Here is a 20,086-nt window from a genome sequence, read left to right as displayed (position 1 = left end):
ACTGCAGTTCTGTCCTCAAGTTTACCACCTGCTGAGATACTCATAGCACACAGAAAAATACTAACATCCCAACTCCAACCCTCTACCTGTTAAAAATGCCTCAGTATGCAAACATTTTCTGTTAACTAAGAAAAGTCAATGTTTGGCTAAATCTCTAGAAAAATATTAATTTCTAAGCCCCTTAAAAAGTGACTACCACAATAGTACAGAAATCTAGAAGGAAGAGACCAGAAGGAAAGAATCACTGATCAGTTGAAAAGTTTCAGAAAGGAAGCTTAAAAAAAAATCTGAGGTGATAAAGCAACAGTGAAATATCATTTGGCATATTTAACTTTGCGCAGACGTAGAATTTTTAGAGGACTCCGTATCAGATGCTAAAAACATCCATGTAGCTCCAAGCCTGGGTCTGTGTTATATGGTAGAAGCTCAACAAGAATTTGTAATTTGACTACTTGTAACTGAGATCTGTTTACCTCAGAGGTGCTAATTCTCCCCCCCAAAAACAAAGACTATCAAAATATTGAGTTTTCAGGCCTCCCCTGGTGGCGCAGCGGTTGAGCGCTGGGTTGCGAAGTTGCCCGCAGCCTCTGCAGCGCCGGTTCGATCCCTCACTACTCCCCAGCCACCAGAGGAGGGTCCCACATGGCGTGCAGACCTCTCCTGCCGACCGCTGCTCCCCTCAGCAGTGTTCTTTGGTCCTTCTGCCTGCTCTGCTCCCCGTTCTGGCTCTGGTGAATTCTCTCACCCTCCCGCGCTTCTGACTGTACCCAGTGCTTGTATAAATAAATAAGTAAATAAATAAATAAATTTTAAAAAAAAAAATTGCGTTTTCAAAGTCATTTTCAAAGACTATTCTCTGTGATCCTCCATGTAAGGCCAAAATCAAAGACTAGTCTGTGTGTTGGGGGGTGGGCAGGGGCGAGGAAGGTAAGCAAATAAAAGAGTTTTTTTTTAAATGCCTCTACACAAAGGAGAGGAACCCTCTCTAAAAATGTTAACAGACTACCATGGAAACTTGTTTTGGAACATTATAATATAGGCTGCCAATTTTGTTTTTATAATTGAAAGATAACTCAACTTGGAATTTGGAGATGATTACAAACCCAGCAATAAATTAATAAAAAGAACTGTAAAACAGGCCTGAGGAAAAAATAATTTTTAATCTGTTTAGCTAAGACATAGAAGATTAGCAAAATATTTACCAATCTCCAAGTAACAGAAAAGGACAATGGCTTATCAATGTTTGGGAAAAGCCATACATTAGGAACTTAACTTTATTTAAACTGGTTTCTTCAATGTGTCATCACTTCTGATTTTATGTCCATTTCATCAGCACTATTCTTTGTACTTTGAATGAACCATCAACCATAAAACATCTTACCATGATTTAAGAACTAACTTCCTCTTCACAATCCAAAACACTATCCTAATTTGATTATCCATCTATTTTCATATAGTAATTAAGAAATTAAATTCTATTTATAGGAATCAGTCACATCCACAAAGCCAAAGTCCACAGAGCTTAAATATTTAGCACCTAAAAGAGCAGCTGATATACACAGAAGTATCACCAAATCTCTAGTCATCTAATCACCAAATCTCTTACCATCTGTTGGTGCTCATTGTCAGCAGAATACACCCCATGGACCAACATCTCATCTAATGCTCGCAAACCCTGCAGGCAAGGTTGTATTCCCCTCACTTCATGTGTAAGCAGCAGAGGGTCAGAGAAGTCAGGTCACTCACCCATATGCAAAGCTTTCTGATGCCAAGGCATCTGCTCTTAAAATTAATTACCTCATTCCAGAGAGCATCCACTACGTATACAAGCTGGAAACTGTTAACCAAAATCATTGCTAAGGATGGGACAGCACGATTATATACCTTCATCTCAGTCAAAAGCATCACCAGGTTAATAACCACCTGAAAAAAAAAAAAAGGAACAAGTATGTCTCCAAAGTACCTCTCTGAGGATCATTAGCAACCACAGAGGTAAAGATGATAACTCCCAGCTGAGAAACCTGCAGATAGTACATTACCAAGTAATTACCATCAGTAACTAGGCACATCAACATCACAAATCCCTTGATATGATGCACTGAAGACAGATTATTTCTATAACATTCTTGTAAAAAATTCACTCCAGTCCAGAAAAAACATTGGACTAACTCAAACTACGGGACTCTCTTATAAAATAATTGAACAATACTCTTCATACTGTCAAGATCATGAGGGACAAGGAAAGACTAAAGCAAGTATTACAGACTAGGGGAGACTAAGACAAAATAAAAATAAAAGACATTGTGGAACCACATAGAATACCCTGGAACAGAAACAGGTCAACAACAGAAAAACTGGTGAAACTTAAATAAGATCTATGGGTTTAGATAATAACACTGTAACAATGTTAATGTGGTAATTTTACTATGGTTATGCCAAATATTAACACTGGGAGAAGACTAGGAGAAACAAGGGCACTCAATTTTTACAACTCTCCTACAAGACAAATTAGATCAAAAATTTTTTTCTGGAGGTGAAAAAAATACTTTTTCTTCTTACACGAATTCATCTACCCTATCACTTTCCTACACAAATACAAACTGATATAATCAAAATGAAATAAATCCTTTAATTTTTAGTAATATTTAACAGGGCATTTTACTTTGTACTATATTTACAGTAAGAAAATATTTGGCTTTAAGTAGGCAGGTTTATGGAAAGCTATTCCCCAAAACATATTTCATTTTAATTTAACATTTCTTTCTAAATGCAAGACTAATTTGTACTACTAAAATGAAATTTAAAAAAAAAAAAAAAGACATACCCATCCAATCAATCCAGGGCGCAATTCACAAAAATATTTGAGATCAAAATTACCAATCCGAGGATTTAATTCACGGCCAATGAAGAAATCATAGATGGCATTTCCTGAGAAGGGAAAAGTTTTTACCCAAACAGAATTCCAAACCCAATTATGAGGCACAATTCCAAGATTGTCTAATATCCAGGGGTCATTACTCAATTGCATTCAAGAGCTTGACTGAGGGGTTTAAGAGGTAGGGTGGGGATGTAGCTGGATCTGGAAGTATCTATCCTGCTACACACAATGGGAGTCTGTGGGGACAAATCCCGATTTTAAGAGACCTGGAGATTTTTTTAAAAAATGTTGACTCAAATTTTTTTAAATAAGCAATTTAATTATTCAAATGTTTAAATATTTTATCAACCAATTTATATCCTCTGTTTTACTGGGTCTTTTTAAGGTTATTTACTACTTTAGACAAAAAAATACTAATCATACATTGTAATGCTACTAACATTATTAAAATGTTACTCTAAGTTCCTAAAATGTCTTTCTGTAGCAAGTGACTAATAGTAAAATAGGAAAGTGTGAGGGAGATAAAAATGAAACATACTTTCTTCCTTTAAATTTTTAAGAAATATCATCTTTTTTTTCTTATTTCTCTTCATTTCTCAGAAACTGAAGCTAGAAGAAAAGCAATCTACACAAGCGTAGAAACGGCTGTTAAAGGGCTATAGGATGCTTTCATGACACAATTTCTACCCTGCTCACCAGAGCTTGCAGGCGACAACTCATCCCTGCGTGCTTTCAAAGCCCGTGTGTAGAGATACACACTCAAGACCACAGCAAAAACAGTGGCTGCGAATGCAAGCTGAAGGAAATGACGGTATACATAATTCAGGTCTATGCGCCAGTAGAGACAAGCTCCAACCACTGCAGATGTCAGGATGAAAGCACAGAATCCTTAAAAAAGAAAAAGGCAAAATATTCACATTAGCCCAGGGTTCACATGAGATTCACACCATCATAAAACAATGTAATGCTATTTTAAAAAGTCTTAATTCCGTTTTTCAAGTCAAATACACATAATACGTGAACAATGCCTCTGAGGGCTAATCTTCAATACAGATATTGTGTATCTCTCACACAATTTTTCATATATTCTGACATACTAAGTTGTTCTTTTTCATTGTGAGTAGTCGTTACCTGCTTTTAATTAAGCTGAAAAGTACACAGAAAGCCCCTATTAGAAAGCTGCAAAGAACCTCAAATTGACATAATTCAAACTCTCAGACCCAAAGTCAAATGGCTAACTACTAACAGAAATGGATCACAGATTTTAGAGTCTTTAGGGCAATTCTGGTAAGCATCAAAATATAAATATTTTTACTTGAAATAACTTAAATCAATAATGGTTTCAAAAGATCCTGGTAATATTTTTACCATCCCAAACACATATCTTAAGACCCTGCCCTCAAAGCGGTGGCCACAACACAAATATTCCTGAGGCTAGGCAGGTACTGAGGGGCTCGAGTTGGTGGGGACATCAGATAGGGTCTGTGGACCCAGAGACTTTCACACACAATTCCAAATTTAAAAAAAAAAACAAACCATGAGGTTCATAGAGGAGCTCTTGTTCCAAGTGCACCCTGCTTTGGTCGACCAGCGCAGTGAATGAGCACACTGACAGGCTATCTGTTTTTTTCTTTTAGCTGAGGAAATAGCTTTCATTTCAGGAGTTCAGTGCCTCCAAGGGCTGTGTTCTGAGTAAGTTGTCAAATTACAATTGGATAATCAGTCAAACACATAAAAGAGGTAGCTATTAATTATAAAAGAATTCTAAAATCAAAACTTTTATAAAGTGAAATAGTGATCTCTAATTTATTATTTTTTTATTTCCTCTTTTTTTTTTTAAAGATTTATTTATTCATGCATACAAGAACCAGGGTACTAGCCAGATGCGTGGGAGGGTGAGAGGATTCACTAGAGACAGAGTGGGGAGCAGAACAGGCAGAGTGACTGAAATACACTTGTGAGGGGAGCAGCAGGCGAGGCAGGAGAGGTCTGCCACGCCATGTGGTATTCTTGCCGGCCAGCTGGGATCAAACCAATACTGCAAAGGTTGCAGACAGCTTCACAGCGCTGTGCTCAACCACCTGAGCCACAAGGGGAGACCCTCTGATTTATTATTTAAATCTACATTTCCACATATCAGGCTTATTCAAAAGTGTCACTCTGAACTTCTGTAACTTTTCCTTTAACTTTCTGAACATTTACTTAACTCTCAGAAAATGTGTGAATATTAAAAAAAAAGAATTACAAAGCATTTCTTACCCTCTAGCCTATGTGGATTTAAAATCATCTTTCAGAATGTCTTAGAAATCTCCTTAGTTTGTGGGCCTCCCGGTGGTGCAGCGGGTTGAGCGCAGCGCTGTAAAGCTGTCCGCAGCCTCTGCCGCTCCGGTTTGATTCCTGGCAGGCCAGGGAGATTCCCACATGGCGTGGCAGACCTCTCCTATGGTGCCCGCTGCTCCCCTCAACAGTGTATTTCTGTCCTCTGCCTGTTCTGCTCCCCGCTCTGTCTCTGGTGAATCCTCTCACCCTCCAGTGCCTCTGGCCTGTACCCCAGCTCTTATATAAATATAAGTAAATAAATCTTTAAAAAAAAAAAAAGAAATCTCCTTAGTTTGTAACACCAAAATCTCATGAAGAGAAATCTTATACCAGAGCCAGAGCAACCAGATAAGGAAATATTTAAAAGGATCAAACAACCAATCCAGCCACTGCCAACTGGCTCTCTAACAGTTCCAAGTCCAGGTACTGCACTCACAAGTATGAAATCATTTAGAAAAGTAATACAGTAAATCATACACTAGAGGGAATCCCATGAAACACTAATATCAACAGACCTGATGGCAATATATTAAACACTCCACCCTCCCAGACTCAGTCTCACTGGATCTGCAAGGCAAGAGAGTAAGACAGAGACAGTGATAGAAAAAAGAGACACAGCGATTCTAAACCTGGTTCCAGCAACAAGGAATTCAGTAAAAGTAAATAACAATAACAGTAACAGCAAATTCGATGGGCCAGATACTGAGCTCAATTTGATGCTTTACATTCTCGGCACAAAAGGCAGAAGGCAGATCTAAATTATCTTTGGCTTCCTTTTTAGAGTACAGTAGACCAATTTCAAATAGAGTGGATTCTAGATAAGACACTGAACAAAAAGTATCCAAAGTTAGAAAGGTAAGCAATGACAGGTTAAAAAAAAAGGTCAAGAATTAAAATTTATAATGTAAATTCCAAGAAAAGGCAAATAAATGTCTACTCAATCTAGTTAACATGAAAAATTGTTTAAGGATAAACTAGCCATACATTTCTTAAAGGCAAGTTACTTGCACTTTATCAAAATCTTCATGTGGCAAAGTTGGACTGTTCTCACATACTCCTAACAAAACAGGAGAGAAAGGGATCTGAGGCTTCCCTGCGCACAGATGCGACAGGAATGAAGCAAGCACTATCAGATATTTGGGGGGTTTCCAGGCAAAAGCACTCTGAATATATCAAAGAAACTTATCCAAGACTAAGATTGGAAGTCAGTGGTGGAGCAAAGGTCCAGTGGCTACCTGAGAGCATGAAGCCCACAATCAGTGCAGGACTTTTTAAGTCATAGTGATGAATCAGAATAAAATACATAAGACAAAAAACAGATTTCTATAACTAGCGGTAAATGCTCCTAAAAAATAAGGCTGGATAATGGGAAAGAATGACTGGGGGGCTATGTTACTATATACAGCATAACTGTTACATGTTGGCTACAGATATAAGCAGTTTATTTGCATGTCCTTCAAAGTAAGAGAAAATTTACTATTTTTCTACTCTAGTGTAATCAGCTTTTGACAGTTTAAAGTGTACAATGCTCAAACATTTGAGCTATCAACATGAGTTTTTCAAAAAAATTACCATTTAATCTATACTTGAGTCTTCTTCCATCAGTGAGAAGTGTCCCTTCCACAACCTTAAAAGAAAAAGGTTTTTTTTAAATTTAAAAAGCACAACACTTGACCATCTTATCTATGTCTTCTAATAGTACTTAAATTTCAACATGCCCATGGAGGAGATCATCTTTTAATAGGGAAATTTAGCTTCAAGTTTCAAAAATCTCAACAGCATACTCTTCGATGAAGTAATTCCACCTTCAGGAATATATCTTAAATTTAAATCTAATAATAACCTTTCAGTGTACTGACTTTAATAGCCACCCTTCCTCAAACCACCCCATGTGCCACAAGACTAAATGTGCTTTAAAATATCTACTGGCTCTCTAATTCAAAAATCTTCCATAACTTCACCCTACTTACAAAATAAAATACAGGTTTCTTGTCTTACATTTGCGAGGTTCTTTTCAATCAGGCTTTACCTACTTTCCCAATCCACTCTAGCCCATGTGATAGTTAATATGTATTTATATATTTACTTACTCTACTATCTAAATATATGTTCACCTAATTATTCAATCATTTCATGTCATTTTTTTTATCTCCTATAAGAAATTGTGAGCATGTGTAAGATCATTTCATCTCTTCCATCCACAGCATTCAGTACAGAGATAGACATCCATACAAAAGGTACTCAAGAAATACACAACTTGAGCTGAAAGAATCATATTAAAAATACTTGCAGCAGCAAGTCACATTTTACTCCCCAAAGTAACTATTCAAAAATGTTACAACTCACTTTCAACTGTAAAATACCAAGACGGTATCACTTCTCTTTGGGCTAAACTACTTTACTCTTGCATTAGCTATGAAAGGGGCACCCAGAAGAAATTTAATACCTGTTTGAGATCATAGGATTAGTAAAACCCCACATGCTAATTTCTATCAATCCCTAGCTACTAAAAGTAACGAACATTATGTTGGGTTTTAGTCTGTGACTACACATATACAAAATTCTTAACTATCAAAATTGCTTATATTACCTAGTTTAAATGAGTCATATCCTATGTTAATCTCAATTTGTGATTTTTATTGCAGTTTTACCATAAAATGCCTAAAGTTCCACATCACAAAAATCCTTACAAGAGTCCATAAAATTATGGTTAGATTCCAAAATGTTTAAAGATTGTAGTTCTACCCTCTTATCGTTGGCACTTGCCTATTCTAATGAAACTGACCCTTTGGTTTACAGATAGTTGATAAACTTGCAAAGTCCTTAGAATAAGATCTCTAAGTGAATTATTTATTGTTTAGAGAATCTCATGTTCCTTTAAATATATCCAAGTTGAAGTATTCTACTAAAAGAAAAACTACACTTAGCAATGAGAACAAACTTTAAATACACTGTGTGAGTTTTAAAAGAACAAAAATGTTGCTGACAAAAAATTTCTGGAATTCACCACATTAAGAAAAAAAAGTAAAAGATACAAACAAGTTCATTAATAATTTAAAATTCTGTGTCTGAAACTAGAATTTTCAGACAGGGTGATTTCTTTACCAACAAACTCTCCCATTAGTCAAGCTATTTTACAAAATAACTTATTCTTTCCTATTAGGTTTGGAAGGTTACACAAAAACCTCAATTGGACTTTAAAGTTCTGCTTAATAAGCAAGTGTTAAATGATAGAAAAGTAATGGCTTAATAAACTAAAGTTTTGTTTTCAGTAGTTATAACTAAAAACAACTCATAACCTTGAAACTACTGTACATTTCTTTATGTAAACAAGAGGAGGAAGGAAAATCTCACAATATTATGCCATAACAAAAACTTACCTTCCCTATTGGCAGTAAGTAGAATAGAGACTGAAGGAAAAACCAGAGTAGATAAACCCCAAATATTTTGGGTTCCCATAAGTCAGAAAAAACTGGCAAAGGAGGTGGTAAATTCAGAAGACTGGGATCCTTCTGTTTACACATCAACAGCAACAGGAAGAGGAAGACAGGCAGGCTAAGCATGATGAGAAACACACCTGCAAACAAGCAGTGCATATTCAAGGCTCAAACTTCAATCCCCTTTTATTTATTTTTTTTAAAGAATCATTGGGTTTTCTTAAGGTCAAATTTCAAGTCTGGCTAGCTATTTAAGTCCATTTCTAATGTACATCAAATAACTCCTGTTCTCTACCTGTCAAATCCAGTGGACAAGTAATCAAGGACATTAAAGTGGTAAACCAGCAGATGTCTAACTAAATTACACTTTAGAAACCAAATTCTACGTTTATAATCCATCCACTACGCAAATGTATTAGAACTCCAACAAATCAAAAATCAGAACATCTAAAAGTTATTAGCCAAAGTTTAAAATAGTTTTAGGTCTCGAAGTTTCTAACAATTAAAATAATATCACATTCGTGGAACATATGTACAGATTTTAAGTGCTGCTGGATACTAACTTTAACAGCCCAGCTGCCAAGCGTTATCACTTACAAAATACAAAGTGATTAAGCCAGGCAAGATTTTCAAACATTTCGCATTCCATTTCTTTTACTAGCTCATTAAATTTCACCAGCTCCACCTACTTAATAATCCCAAGTTTTTGAAGACTTGACGGTCTTTGACCTTCACACTCAACCTGTCTAGCAGGTAGACTCTATGACTTAACTTTATGCATGTAGCTTCAGCTCACTGCTCCTGCCCAAGACAGGCCCTGTTGCCTCAGGGTTGATTATTAGCAGATTCCTGTGTTTCTGATAATTCACCATCTCTCCTATTTACAACAGTCATGTTAGCCTTGCCTTTTTCATTTCTTTTACATGTCTCTACTCATGTAATAGATTGCTAAATTTCAAACAAAGCTGCATGAGCACTCCTTCTACTCTATAATAATCCTCAAAAATACTCCACCTCAGGTCTTTTGCACCTGCAGTTCCTTCTAACTAGAAGGCTCTTGCCCCTACTTCCCCAAGCTCATTTCCTGGACTGCGTGACATTTCTTCAGAGAAAGGCCTTTCCTGTCCACCTGATGACAACTACCACTTGCCTACCCTGCTTGCCCTCCTTAAACCCAATTCTGGTGCCTACCAGGTACTCCTCCAAATTCTAACTCTTTCTTCTGTGGGGGTGTCACTTCAAAGGTTCTCAATGATGGAGGTCCTTTTGTAACAATTTTTTCTTCCTTAAAATCGATGTCTTTTAATTTGAGCTCATCTCTTCTCGGACGAAGGCTGTGCTGTGTAGATATGTAACTACTTTCTTGTGACAAATGGAATTTTTCCTAGTGAAAAAAGAGAAACTATATGAAATAAGTGTAGCCAATAATTATCACTAATAGTACCACATTAACTAATTCAGTATCTTAATATAGCTATATACTAGTAAAAATACTAGGACAGAATTTTAGAAAAGATTGTAAGAAAATATTGTGGTTTTCAATGTGCTTCTTTAGGGAAATCACTTTAACAAAGAAAACAATTATCTGAGATGAAAATGAACACTTTCAGACCTGTGTGTTTTTGTGGGGTATGTCATTCTTCTCCATGTGCTCAGGCTCCCCATTGTATCGGCTAATGCTGTTTCCAAATGGTTTCTAAATTGAAGACCATAAAAGATTTTAACCATAAGAACATGATGGAAAAATTAAATTGAAAAGGAACATGACAGTAAAGTTTATTATTATGAAATTAAACAATAAAGATTTCTACCGCCTTAATTCCGAAGAGTTTCAGCCAACTTTTATCAAAAACAAAAAGGAATAAAATAGACTAAATTTTTGAGTCTTACAATGTAGATTTCTACATAAACCTTTCATCTTTTCAAAGCAATTAGACTAAATATTATAATTTCATTGCTCAACAACAGATACTCTAATATTTATAAGAGGTAAAGTAAAAATTGACAAATTAGTTCATTATTTCCTATTAATGGAAAAGACATTTACTGCCACTAATGGAAAATTATAAAATAATAGGTACTTATGAGCATTACTAGTGACTGACAAACTACCTATTTTCTGGTTCTCAGGCTCTGTGGTTTTTACTTAACCACAAATTTCTGTCCCTATAACTTCTCTCAACTCAGTCTCTTTCCTTGAATGTACATACTCTTCAAGTAGTGTAGGAAATTTAGCATCAGACTGAACAGGGATCATACTTTGACTTGCGAAAGATGTTTTAGGCAATGCATGGCTGAAATCTGTCACTTTGCTGCTGTATATGCCCCAGTAAACTATAAACACTAATAAACTAATAAACTAAAACTAGTAACTAACAGGAGGAAAACAAATAAAACATAAGCACATCCTTGGGAGGATAGCTGGCAGAGCACAGCTTTAATATAGTATCAAGTTTTAATTCCAATGAAGGTCTAAATGTGCAGTAACAACACTGGACATACACTTTTTAGGTTCACCTAAGTACCTGTGAGTCACTTAGCAGCAAATGGACCCACCAAAAAAACTATATTCTCAGTATTCAAATGTCTAATATATAATCTATAGTAACCCAAATGTAATCCTGTAACATAGTTAGCCAACCCTAAACTGTATTGACTACAAATTAACAGGATACTCACACAGTGAGTTTGTGAAAGGATTATTGCAAGCGATCATGATCCATCAATTAGAACAGGTAACATGATGTTCAAATCTAGTGCACTGTAAGTATTGTTTTTCCCATGTGACACACCACCCCCAACTCCAGTACATGGTGAGTCCAGAACTCCACCAATGAGCAACAAAGTCAGTCTCTAGCCTTTGGTTAGCCAGGACTATAAAAAGGTGACACTTTAGAAAAGATAAAGGTCACTGAATGCTAAAAAAAAAAAAGAAATGTGACAGAAAGCAACATGCCTTACCTATTCTTTTAACCTGACTCACCTGACCCAGAGAGTCATTCACTGACAGTCAGAATATTCAAACTCACCAGTAATTAATTACCAAAATGCAACTTTTTTAAAACAGTAAGTGGAAAATCCCCGATAATCATATTAGGAAAAAATATATTACTGTAATACTTGGAACAGGATTTCAGTATTCAAAGATTACTGATAGGGTATAAACTTGAAGAAATCTGGCAATTTGTAGAAGAGCCTCAAATCTGCTCTATACATCCGACCTGGCAAATCCACATGTAAGAACTTACCCTAAGGAAGTATCAGAAGTTGTATAAGAATTTTTATTGATAATAGTAAAAATTTAGAAAGAAAAAAAGTAGAATGTCTATCAATAAGGGTTCTAACTTTAACAATTATATCTATATACCTTATAGTATCCAAACAATACAACAACAAAAATGCAAAAAATATGACACAGATTGTTCCCAACATTTTAATATTTAAAAACCAAACTACAAAGTAGTATGTATACAATCTAGTTTTTAAAGATTTTTATTATCTTTTATTAAAGGTATGAGTGCATTTTACCTAGAAAGGAGGTAATGTCAAGTTCACTAAAATGACCTTTATTCTATTCTTTTTACTTAAAAATATTTTCTATTTGATCTGCCATCTAAAATACTCATTGTGTAGGGTACTACAGGCTTTACATACCAGGATTTTTCCAACTTTATATGTAAAAACTAATTCCATTAGAATGATAATCTCTGACTAAAGAAAGTGATCACATATAACGATGCTAAGAGAACATGAATGTTTCTGTAATTTAGTTATGCCTCATTTCATACATAAACTTTTATATAATATAAAAACATATTCAGTTCAACCTGCAATTCCTATTTTATATTTAAACACTGTTTTTTAAAAACCCCAATAGTAAACAGCACTCTAGAAACTTAAGAACATTCTTTTTCACTGGTGTTTAAAAAGCTTTCCAGGGCCTCCCTGATGGTGCAGCGGTTGAGCACTGGGTTGCGAAGATGCCCGCAGCCTCTGCAGCACCAGTTCCATCCCCAGCTGCTGGGCAAGGGTTCCACATGGCACGCAGACCTCTCCTGCGGCACCCGTTGCTCCCCTCAGCAGTGTACTTCGTCAGTCTGCCTGTTCTGTTCCTCACTCTGGCTCTGGTGAATTCTCTCACCCTCCCGCACTTCTGACTGTACCCAGTACTTGTATAAATAAATAAATAAATCTTTAAAAATAAAAAATAAATAAATAAATAAAATAAAAAGCTTCCTAAATTCTATTCTTCTGAATATTCATTTTTCATGTATTTTCATGTATTAGTCATCACCTTAGATTTGATACTTCACTGACATTTTAATATTATTAATTGCAAATAATTTGAGTAAATATATACATGAAGAGGAAGACTATGTTTCAGACAAAGTACTATGTAAGGATAAAAATCTCCCAAACACAATTACCAATACCAGTGGAGTCAATGTAACTTCCAACACTTCTTTCTTCATTTCCTTAATATCTGGCTGTTTCGAAGCTGAGGCTGAGGCTGATCTGCGGGGATTTCTGGGCAGCCGGCCTGGGGATCTAGAGCGTGATCTTGACCGACTACCTCTACTACCTCGACTCCCTCGACGCCTGGAGGGAGAACTGGAAGTGGAGCCACTTTTCCTTTGCCTAAAGGAAGTCAAAGGCTAGAAGGGAAGAGAAGATAAAGAGCTTTACCACAAATTATGATATGGGCAGACAGGCCCAAAGAAGAAAAAAGAAACATGGTGCTAATAACTCTGAAACCATCCCAGAAAAAGGCATCAGATGAGGCCAGGGGAAAAACGGTAATGTCAAAAGATGCCTTTCTATCCCTAATTTTTCTTTGACAGTTTTGCCATGAAATGAATGTATCTAAACCAATCAGCTATACATTTTCCCAATAACTACACAAGAGTTACAATTAACATTGATTAAAACTGAGTTGACAAGACAAGAGAAATTAGCGTAAGAACAATTAAAAATACTAGTCCCACAGTTTCGCTCTGAACAAACTACACAGGCAGATCTTGAAAATGCTTACAAATTTTAATTACTTAACAATGTCTTAACTCTGTCCTCACCCACTCCAGACTATTCGTCCAGGATTTTCCAAGACCTGAAAGGCAAACCACCCTCCAAGCCAAATTCCTCCCACACACTTTTTTGTGCGGTGGACCTATGACCTACAAACAGCTTTACATTTTTTAAGTGACCGCCAACAAAATCAAAAGAGTAAAACTTCATGACATGTGAGAATTATCTGAAATTCAAATGTCAGTGTCCATAAGTAAAGTTCTACTGGAACACACATATTGCCTGGAGCTTACATATTGTCTAGAGCTGCCCCAGCAGTGTAGAAAGTATTGGGCCCATAAAACCTAAAATATTTACTGTCTCTGTACTCAGAAACATTGCTGATCACTGTCTAGAGCACTCATACAGGGTCCAATAGGCTAGGGGGTTCAAGAACTGTTTATTACTTATCTGCAACAAGAAGTGAAATTCAGAATAGGTGTGTACAAATTTTTATAGCATTCTGACAAAGTAATTTTATGTCTGGTGAATCTGATAATAAAAAGTTGAGGCTTTCATTTTGTACATAATTTTTTTCCCGTTTTCTACTAATTCATTTTCATTATATTTTATGTAAGTATTTGTACATCACACATCAGATTTTTTTGAAGCCCAGGCCCTATGCAGGTAGTTAAAAAGCCCTAAGCTAGGGTCAAATTATTTAATGCCATTCTCTTGAATAATCGTCCATTATTTATGAACACTCTCGTTGGTATTCACAATGAAAAGACAATTACAAGGCAAAAAAAACTAACAAAGCACAACAAAAAGTAACTGTAAAAAATGCTGGTTACCAAAAAGGGGGGGGGGAAGGGGAGGGGTCAATTCGATAGTGGGAACAGCAAAAGAATTTTGATGATGGGTAAAGCAAGGCCTATATACGGACTAAGGTGTGAAACCATACTCCAGAAATTTATATATTATTGTAAACCAATGTAAATAAATAAAATTTTACTTAAAAAAACATTTGTTGTTCAGGATGAAGTGCAAACTAATCCACTTCTGATTCCTGTTTAATCCTTCTCCTACCACACTTGGCTTCCAGTACTACCTATCTATCCCCCTGCCCCAAGCCTTTGCCTTCTGTAGAAGCTGTCCCCTCAATCTCCAGTTACTCCCATTTGTCCTCAGCGTTCAGCTCAGGTGTCACTGCCTCTGAAATCCTTCCCTGAAACCCAGTGCTCCTTCTCTCACTTCATGTGCTCCAACACCACCCATGACAAATTTCCATCAAAGAATGTAGTAGGCCTAGCAGCTGACCAGTGTTAAGTATCCATCTTCTCCAGATACTTCTCCCTGAGGACAGAGTACTATGCCTCATTCATACATGCCAGAGGCAAAAACACTGTCTGACTCTGGACCACGACCTTTGCCTTCAAAAGGCCAAAACTGAACACTCTAAAGCCGAAAACCAAACCAATAGTTATTTCCCACTTACTAAAAATATGCTCTGGGAAGCCAAAGAGGCACTTACCTTGATATCATTCTCTTTCAATTCAAGTTCTGTTCCATCTTTGTATTTTACAGTGTAAACTTGGGACTTGCTGTCATGGCTCAGAATTTCTACTTCATAATAAAGTGAACTCCCAGGCCACCGACCTCTTACCACTTCACCATCGGCAAATTTCCTACTTGGCATTTTTAAAAATTAGTCTGAATAGTTTAAAAAAAAAAAAATGAGAGTTAATGCATACACATTTGCCTTTTTTCATAGCTTGAGAAAAAAAAATATAACTTTCAAAAAAATTTAACTGTTCAAGATTGTAGGGCTAGAAAGGACTCTGGAGAAAAAAATAACCCTCATTTTGGGGCCTCCATGGTGAAGCAGGGGTTAAAGTCTCAGCACTATCAAGCTATTGCCAGCCATTGCTGCATGAGTTTGATCGTAAGCCAGGGAGCTGACCCACATGGCCCAGCAGACCTCTCCTGTATCACCCACTGCTCCCCTCAGCAGTGTATTTCAATAGATCTGCCTATTCTACACCCTATTCTGTCTCTGGTGAATCTTCTCACCTCCATCCCGCACCTCTGGCCTACACCCCAGTTCTTGTACGCATAGATAAATAAAAATAAATCTTTTAAAATAAATAATCCTTATTTTAAAAATGAGAAAACTAAAGCTTAAAGATATTAACCACTTTGTCGGAGGGTATTAAAATAGACAGCATGGAATGACAGAGTTAGGATAATACAGAGGTTGTTTTTTCTACATCACATCTCATTACTTTTTAGAGATGGTATATGTCATATGGATACTAAGATTAATGAAGGCACCAATTGATTTGCACTATGCAAAATGCCACCCACCTATGGTGACCATATTTTTGGCTGACTACAGGGCATAACCTCAAAAAGGAGGTTATGAATTTGCATATAGTCTTACAAAGGCTTAACTTTTAACAAATTAACTTTATTAAAAATCATAAACTCTATGAAACGTACTGGGAAAATCAAGGAAGTATAATTAACAATACAATAGGGGGGAAATAATTTCAAATCTATAGTGAACAGTGAATTTGGGATTATCTCATAAAGCTTTCAACTCTCACAGTTAAAGCCCAAAATGCAAGTTAGTGCCAACATCACATATCTGGACCAGTACATACCTGGCCTTCACCTCAGCTCATCTCTCTCAAGCTATAGCTGACATTAGTTATAACACTCTTTTCCACTGAATGAGAACATGCCCCATAAAGTGTTATATAAATAATACTCCAAGAAACCACAAGCAATCTGTAGGGACTGCCTCTCACTAGAGGCCTGTTTCCCACCCTTTTTTTCAAATATCAACTGATCGCTGGTTGCTTCCAGCTCTCAGGTAGTAGGTTTCTCCCTCCACTGACCAGCAGATTCACATTTCCACCCAACACCAGTGCCTCTGTACTCCAATATGAACTGAACAAGCTGGAGCTGGTCCAAAAAGCAGACAATACCTTAAAAAGATCTCCCCCTAAGTCTCCTTCATCTCACCAACTAAGCAACCCCCCATATTTCACCAGGGCATACAAATAAACATCCTTCACCAGGCTCCTGTCAAGAATGATTATACAACAACATTTAAGAACTTTTGAAGACAATGGGGAGTTAAGAAAGGAGAAAGTTACATCACCCAACCTTTCCGGAGAAAAAGTCTTTCCTAGTGCCACCTTTCTTCACTGTTAATCTCCTGAGAAAAAACTTAACAAGTTTCACTTGTTTAGATAGACAGTAGCTAGTTTGGTAGATGAAAGAAAACAGGACTACTTATCTGGTGATTAGTGGATGTCAGTCCATTCATGCATTAGGTAAAAGACTGTTTCTTCTAACAGCTACCTGAGATAGCATCACTGGGATAATGAGTGGGTTTGGGCTTAGAATGGGAGGAAGAAGGGGGAGTGGATCCAGAAGTTGAGGGAATGAAGTCACACCTGGAAAGGAGCCACCTGAGGGGTAACTGGAAAGCAGGGGGTAGTGTACACCTTGGGATGTGGAGGAGGGGTACATAAAAGAAAGGAGACAATAGCAAGCTTTGCCAATTTCAACATTTGGCTGCAAAATCTAAGAAAGAGGAAGGAAATGTGCCCTTCTTCTCTCTGCTCTTGTGCCCCACCCCCCCTCCTCAGATGCCCCCTAAAATCAAAACATTGTTAATTGGTACTAGTTCTCCAACACTGGTCACATAGGTCTAGAAGAAGGCAAGTATGTCTTTTTCCATGAAGATGCCATTCAAGCTTCAAGCAACTCTTACATACTTTTGAAACACAGTCCCTAGGAACTTAAGGGCTACCCAGATTTTTAAAAATGTTCTTGAGCAGATTCTTTACCTTTCTGAAAATTAATTTATTGGCATCTTTCCAGTGTAACTCTTACACACCACATACACAGTATATCTGTGCAACACTAAACATAGGTAAATGCCAGAGGTTTTCCTGCTACCAACTAAATATTTTGGGTTAAATAAAGGTATCTGGAAAATAGGTTAGGCCTCTAAGCTTAAAGTTTTTTAAAGACAAGAATTGGGGAGTTGATAGTGATCTGTTATATGGTAGTTGAAAAAGAAAAAAAACAAACAAACAGCACTCTCCTTAGGGGACCACTATCTTACAGATAAATGCTCCATAAAGTGAAATCAGAAATATTATATGTATCCCATTTTGCACAAGAGGCATACACATTGTCACATGGGATGATACAGTGTAATTACACCCTTCTATAATCTCCTACAGGAGAGAATTAGCCAGGATAGTACACAAAAGCCTGGAGATGTTTGTGCATACACTCATCTTAAATGAGTCAAAAGACATATGGATTGGCGTCCCTTCGAAGGGACAGTTTACAAAGAAAAACTGTGTTTGCTGAACACAATGTCTTCATTTTCCACAAGGAGTGGGAACGTGGGGACCCCAATCTTTTCTCTATGCAGTCACTTTAGTGTCAACTGGTACTGGAATCCTCACACATTTCAGTTCCAATATGTTATTTGTCAACACAGCAAAACGCTGCAATTCTGTTCATCGCAGTGCTACTCGGGTCTTTTGTCACCTTTCCTTTCCTCAATTAGTTGAAATGTTGCAAGGAAAGGGAAGCGCAAGGAAAGATAGACAATCTCCCCCTCAACACCTGAGCCCAAGGTTGGCTTATTAGGCAAAATGCAAATACGGACCCCTGGCCTGGTTCCAAGCCCCAGCTGCAGGACGCAAAAGAAAAGCCACCTTCCTGGCGGTAGAGGCAGAACGGCCTGAAGTTTCCCCTGAAGATAAATACCTGAAGATAACGTCTAACTAGTCACTCTCGTCCCTCCTTCCTGGACAGCTCTTAGAAACTAAACTTAAACCATCCAATTTGGAAGCTCCTGTTCTCCTCCCATAGCACCCATCTCCACGCAGTGAAGCTCCATAGTGTAATTAGTTAGGCAACTTTATTTGCAAGGTCCCTGGGGGCCGGAACTAAGAGAATGCGGCCAGACTAGCGCTTGCTCCACTCTGGAGAAAAACGCACCCGCTCCAGGCTGAATGAACCCTTAGATGATCCACGTGCTGTCCAGTATATCTACTGGGTCCTTCTGAGACCCACAGCGTGACTCCCCACCGTGCAATCACTAGAGTGAAGGCCCTGGAATCAGGCCCTCGCCATCAAGTGCTCACTAAGTGCCCCCTTGAGACTGCTGAACGGTATCAATATAAATAACTTTTTTTACGCCTTATGAGATTTGAAAACACAGGATCACGATTCAGCAGAAGCACGCAAACCCGGTTAACTGTAGGTTTTTGGAAGATGCGGCGACACCAAGCAAAGGATTTCAACACACACAAGCGAGCAGCCCTTTTTGCACAAGAATCTGGAGGCACCGGAGGATCACCAAACCCAGGCGGCACGCATCGCAAGGCCAGGGACAGCCCGCGCCTGCTAAAGTCAACTTTTGCAATCGCACTTCCCCGTCCGCCGGCTGCCGCGCCTTTCCCGCTAGCCTCCGCCGGGCAGGACCCGCCTCACCACCCACTAACCTGTCAAAAAGGCGCCGCGAGCGGGCCCGGGGGTGCAGGGCGGGGACAAAAGGGCCGAGGAGGGTCACCCACCCACAGATCCTCTCCACCCTGCATCATTTTACACCGACGCGGCGCGTCCAAAATGGAGGGAAACGTCCGCAATTTAAAACCGGCAGCTCCATTTCCGCAGAGGCAGGGCGCGCTGCGCCTCGTCAGCCGCGGCCCCGAGAGCCCGGGAGGAGGGAGCGCGAGGCCGCCGCCTCGCCAGAGCCGGCGCCGGGAGATCCCGGCCCACCCGCCGCGCCCCGCCTGAACCCTCCCCCGCCGGGGCCACGCAGGCGGCGCCGCAGGGAGCCGGCGCGGGTGGGGGAGCTCACCTGAGCCGGGCTCCGGCTGGAACACGAACCGCTCCGGGAGAGTCGCGGAGCAGCACCCAGCGTCGGTTCCGCGCGCGCGCCGCTCCCCGCCGCGTCCTCGCGCCCTCGCGCCCCGCGCCACCGCGGCCGGGCGCGCGCCTCCCCGGTCCCGCCCCCAATTCGCCCCGCCTTCCGGGGCTTCCATTGGCCCCTCGGCCTTTTGAATCGTCCCCCGTGCCGTCGATTGGTCGTGCGCCGCGGCGCGTCCGGCCCGCCCCTCGGCCAGGCAGCCCAGCCGAGTTCGGGGAGCAGAGCCAGGCGGGGCGGCCTGTGGTGCGGCCCGCTGTGCTCTGTTTGTTTCCGTCTTATCGCCCCCGCTCAGGCGCCCTCGCAGCCTCAGGACCCCGCGCGCTCCCGCCTTTTTCCTCCCGCCACTCGCCTCAGCAGCCGGGCGGTGTGCAGCAGAGGATTTGGGGGTGCGAGGCGGCGTGGCGAGAGAGATAATAAGCTTCAAAGAAAATAATAAATTCGTATGGTGATAACTAAAGATCAACAGTCCAAGACCGA

The 20,086-nt window shown here is 39.1% G+C and overlaps 1 protein-coding gene across 4 annotated transcripts; it reads right to left on the bottom strand.

The window, feature by feature from the left end:
* Window positions 1-832: 832 nt before the first annotated feature.
* LBR (lamin B receptor) lies at window positions 833-19,632 on the bottom strand. Of its 4 annotated transcripts, none has more exons than XM_054694974.1 (10): window positions 19,541-19,632; window positions 15,173-15,351; window positions 13,068-13,289; window positions 10,247-10,330; window positions 9,826-10,018; window positions 8,578-8,774; window positions 6,770-6,824; window positions 3,575-3,766; window positions 2,825-2,928; window positions 833-1,923 (listed from the first exon to the last, which is right to left on the bottom strand). In XM_054694974.1, exons 2-10 carry the CDS (start codon window positions 15,335-15,337, stop codon window positions 1,699-1,701), a joined length of 1,437 nt encoding a protein of 478 aa, XP_054550949.1. In that variant the 5' UTR covers window positions 15,338-15,351; window positions 19,541-19,632; the 3' UTR covers window positions 833-1,698. The 4 variants fall into 4 exon arrangements, with proteins under 4 accessions (XP_054550949.1, XP_037366264.1, XP_054550948.1 ...); XM_037510367.2 differs by having other exon boundaries at window positions 834-1,923; window positions 13,062-13,289; XM_054694973.1 differs by lacking the exon at window positions 19,541-19,632 and adding an exon at window positions 19,254-19,380 and having other exon boundaries at window positions 834-1,923; window positions 13,062-13,289.
* Window positions 19,633-20,086: the final 454 nt, after the last annotated feature.

Source organism: Talpa occidentalis, unplaced genomic scaffold, assembly GCF_014898055.3.
Source record: "Talpa occidentalis isolate TD23 unplaced genomic scaffold, MPIMG_talOcc4v2.1 talOcc4.14, whole genome shotgun sequence".
NCBI classification, from domain to species: domain Eukaryota; kingdom Metazoa; phylum Chordata; class Mammalia; order Eulipotyphla; family Talpidae; genus Talpa; species Talpa occidentalis.
The sequence above is the reverse complement of the archived record's forward strand: the minus strand, read 5'-3'. Positions and strand labels throughout refer to the sequence as shown.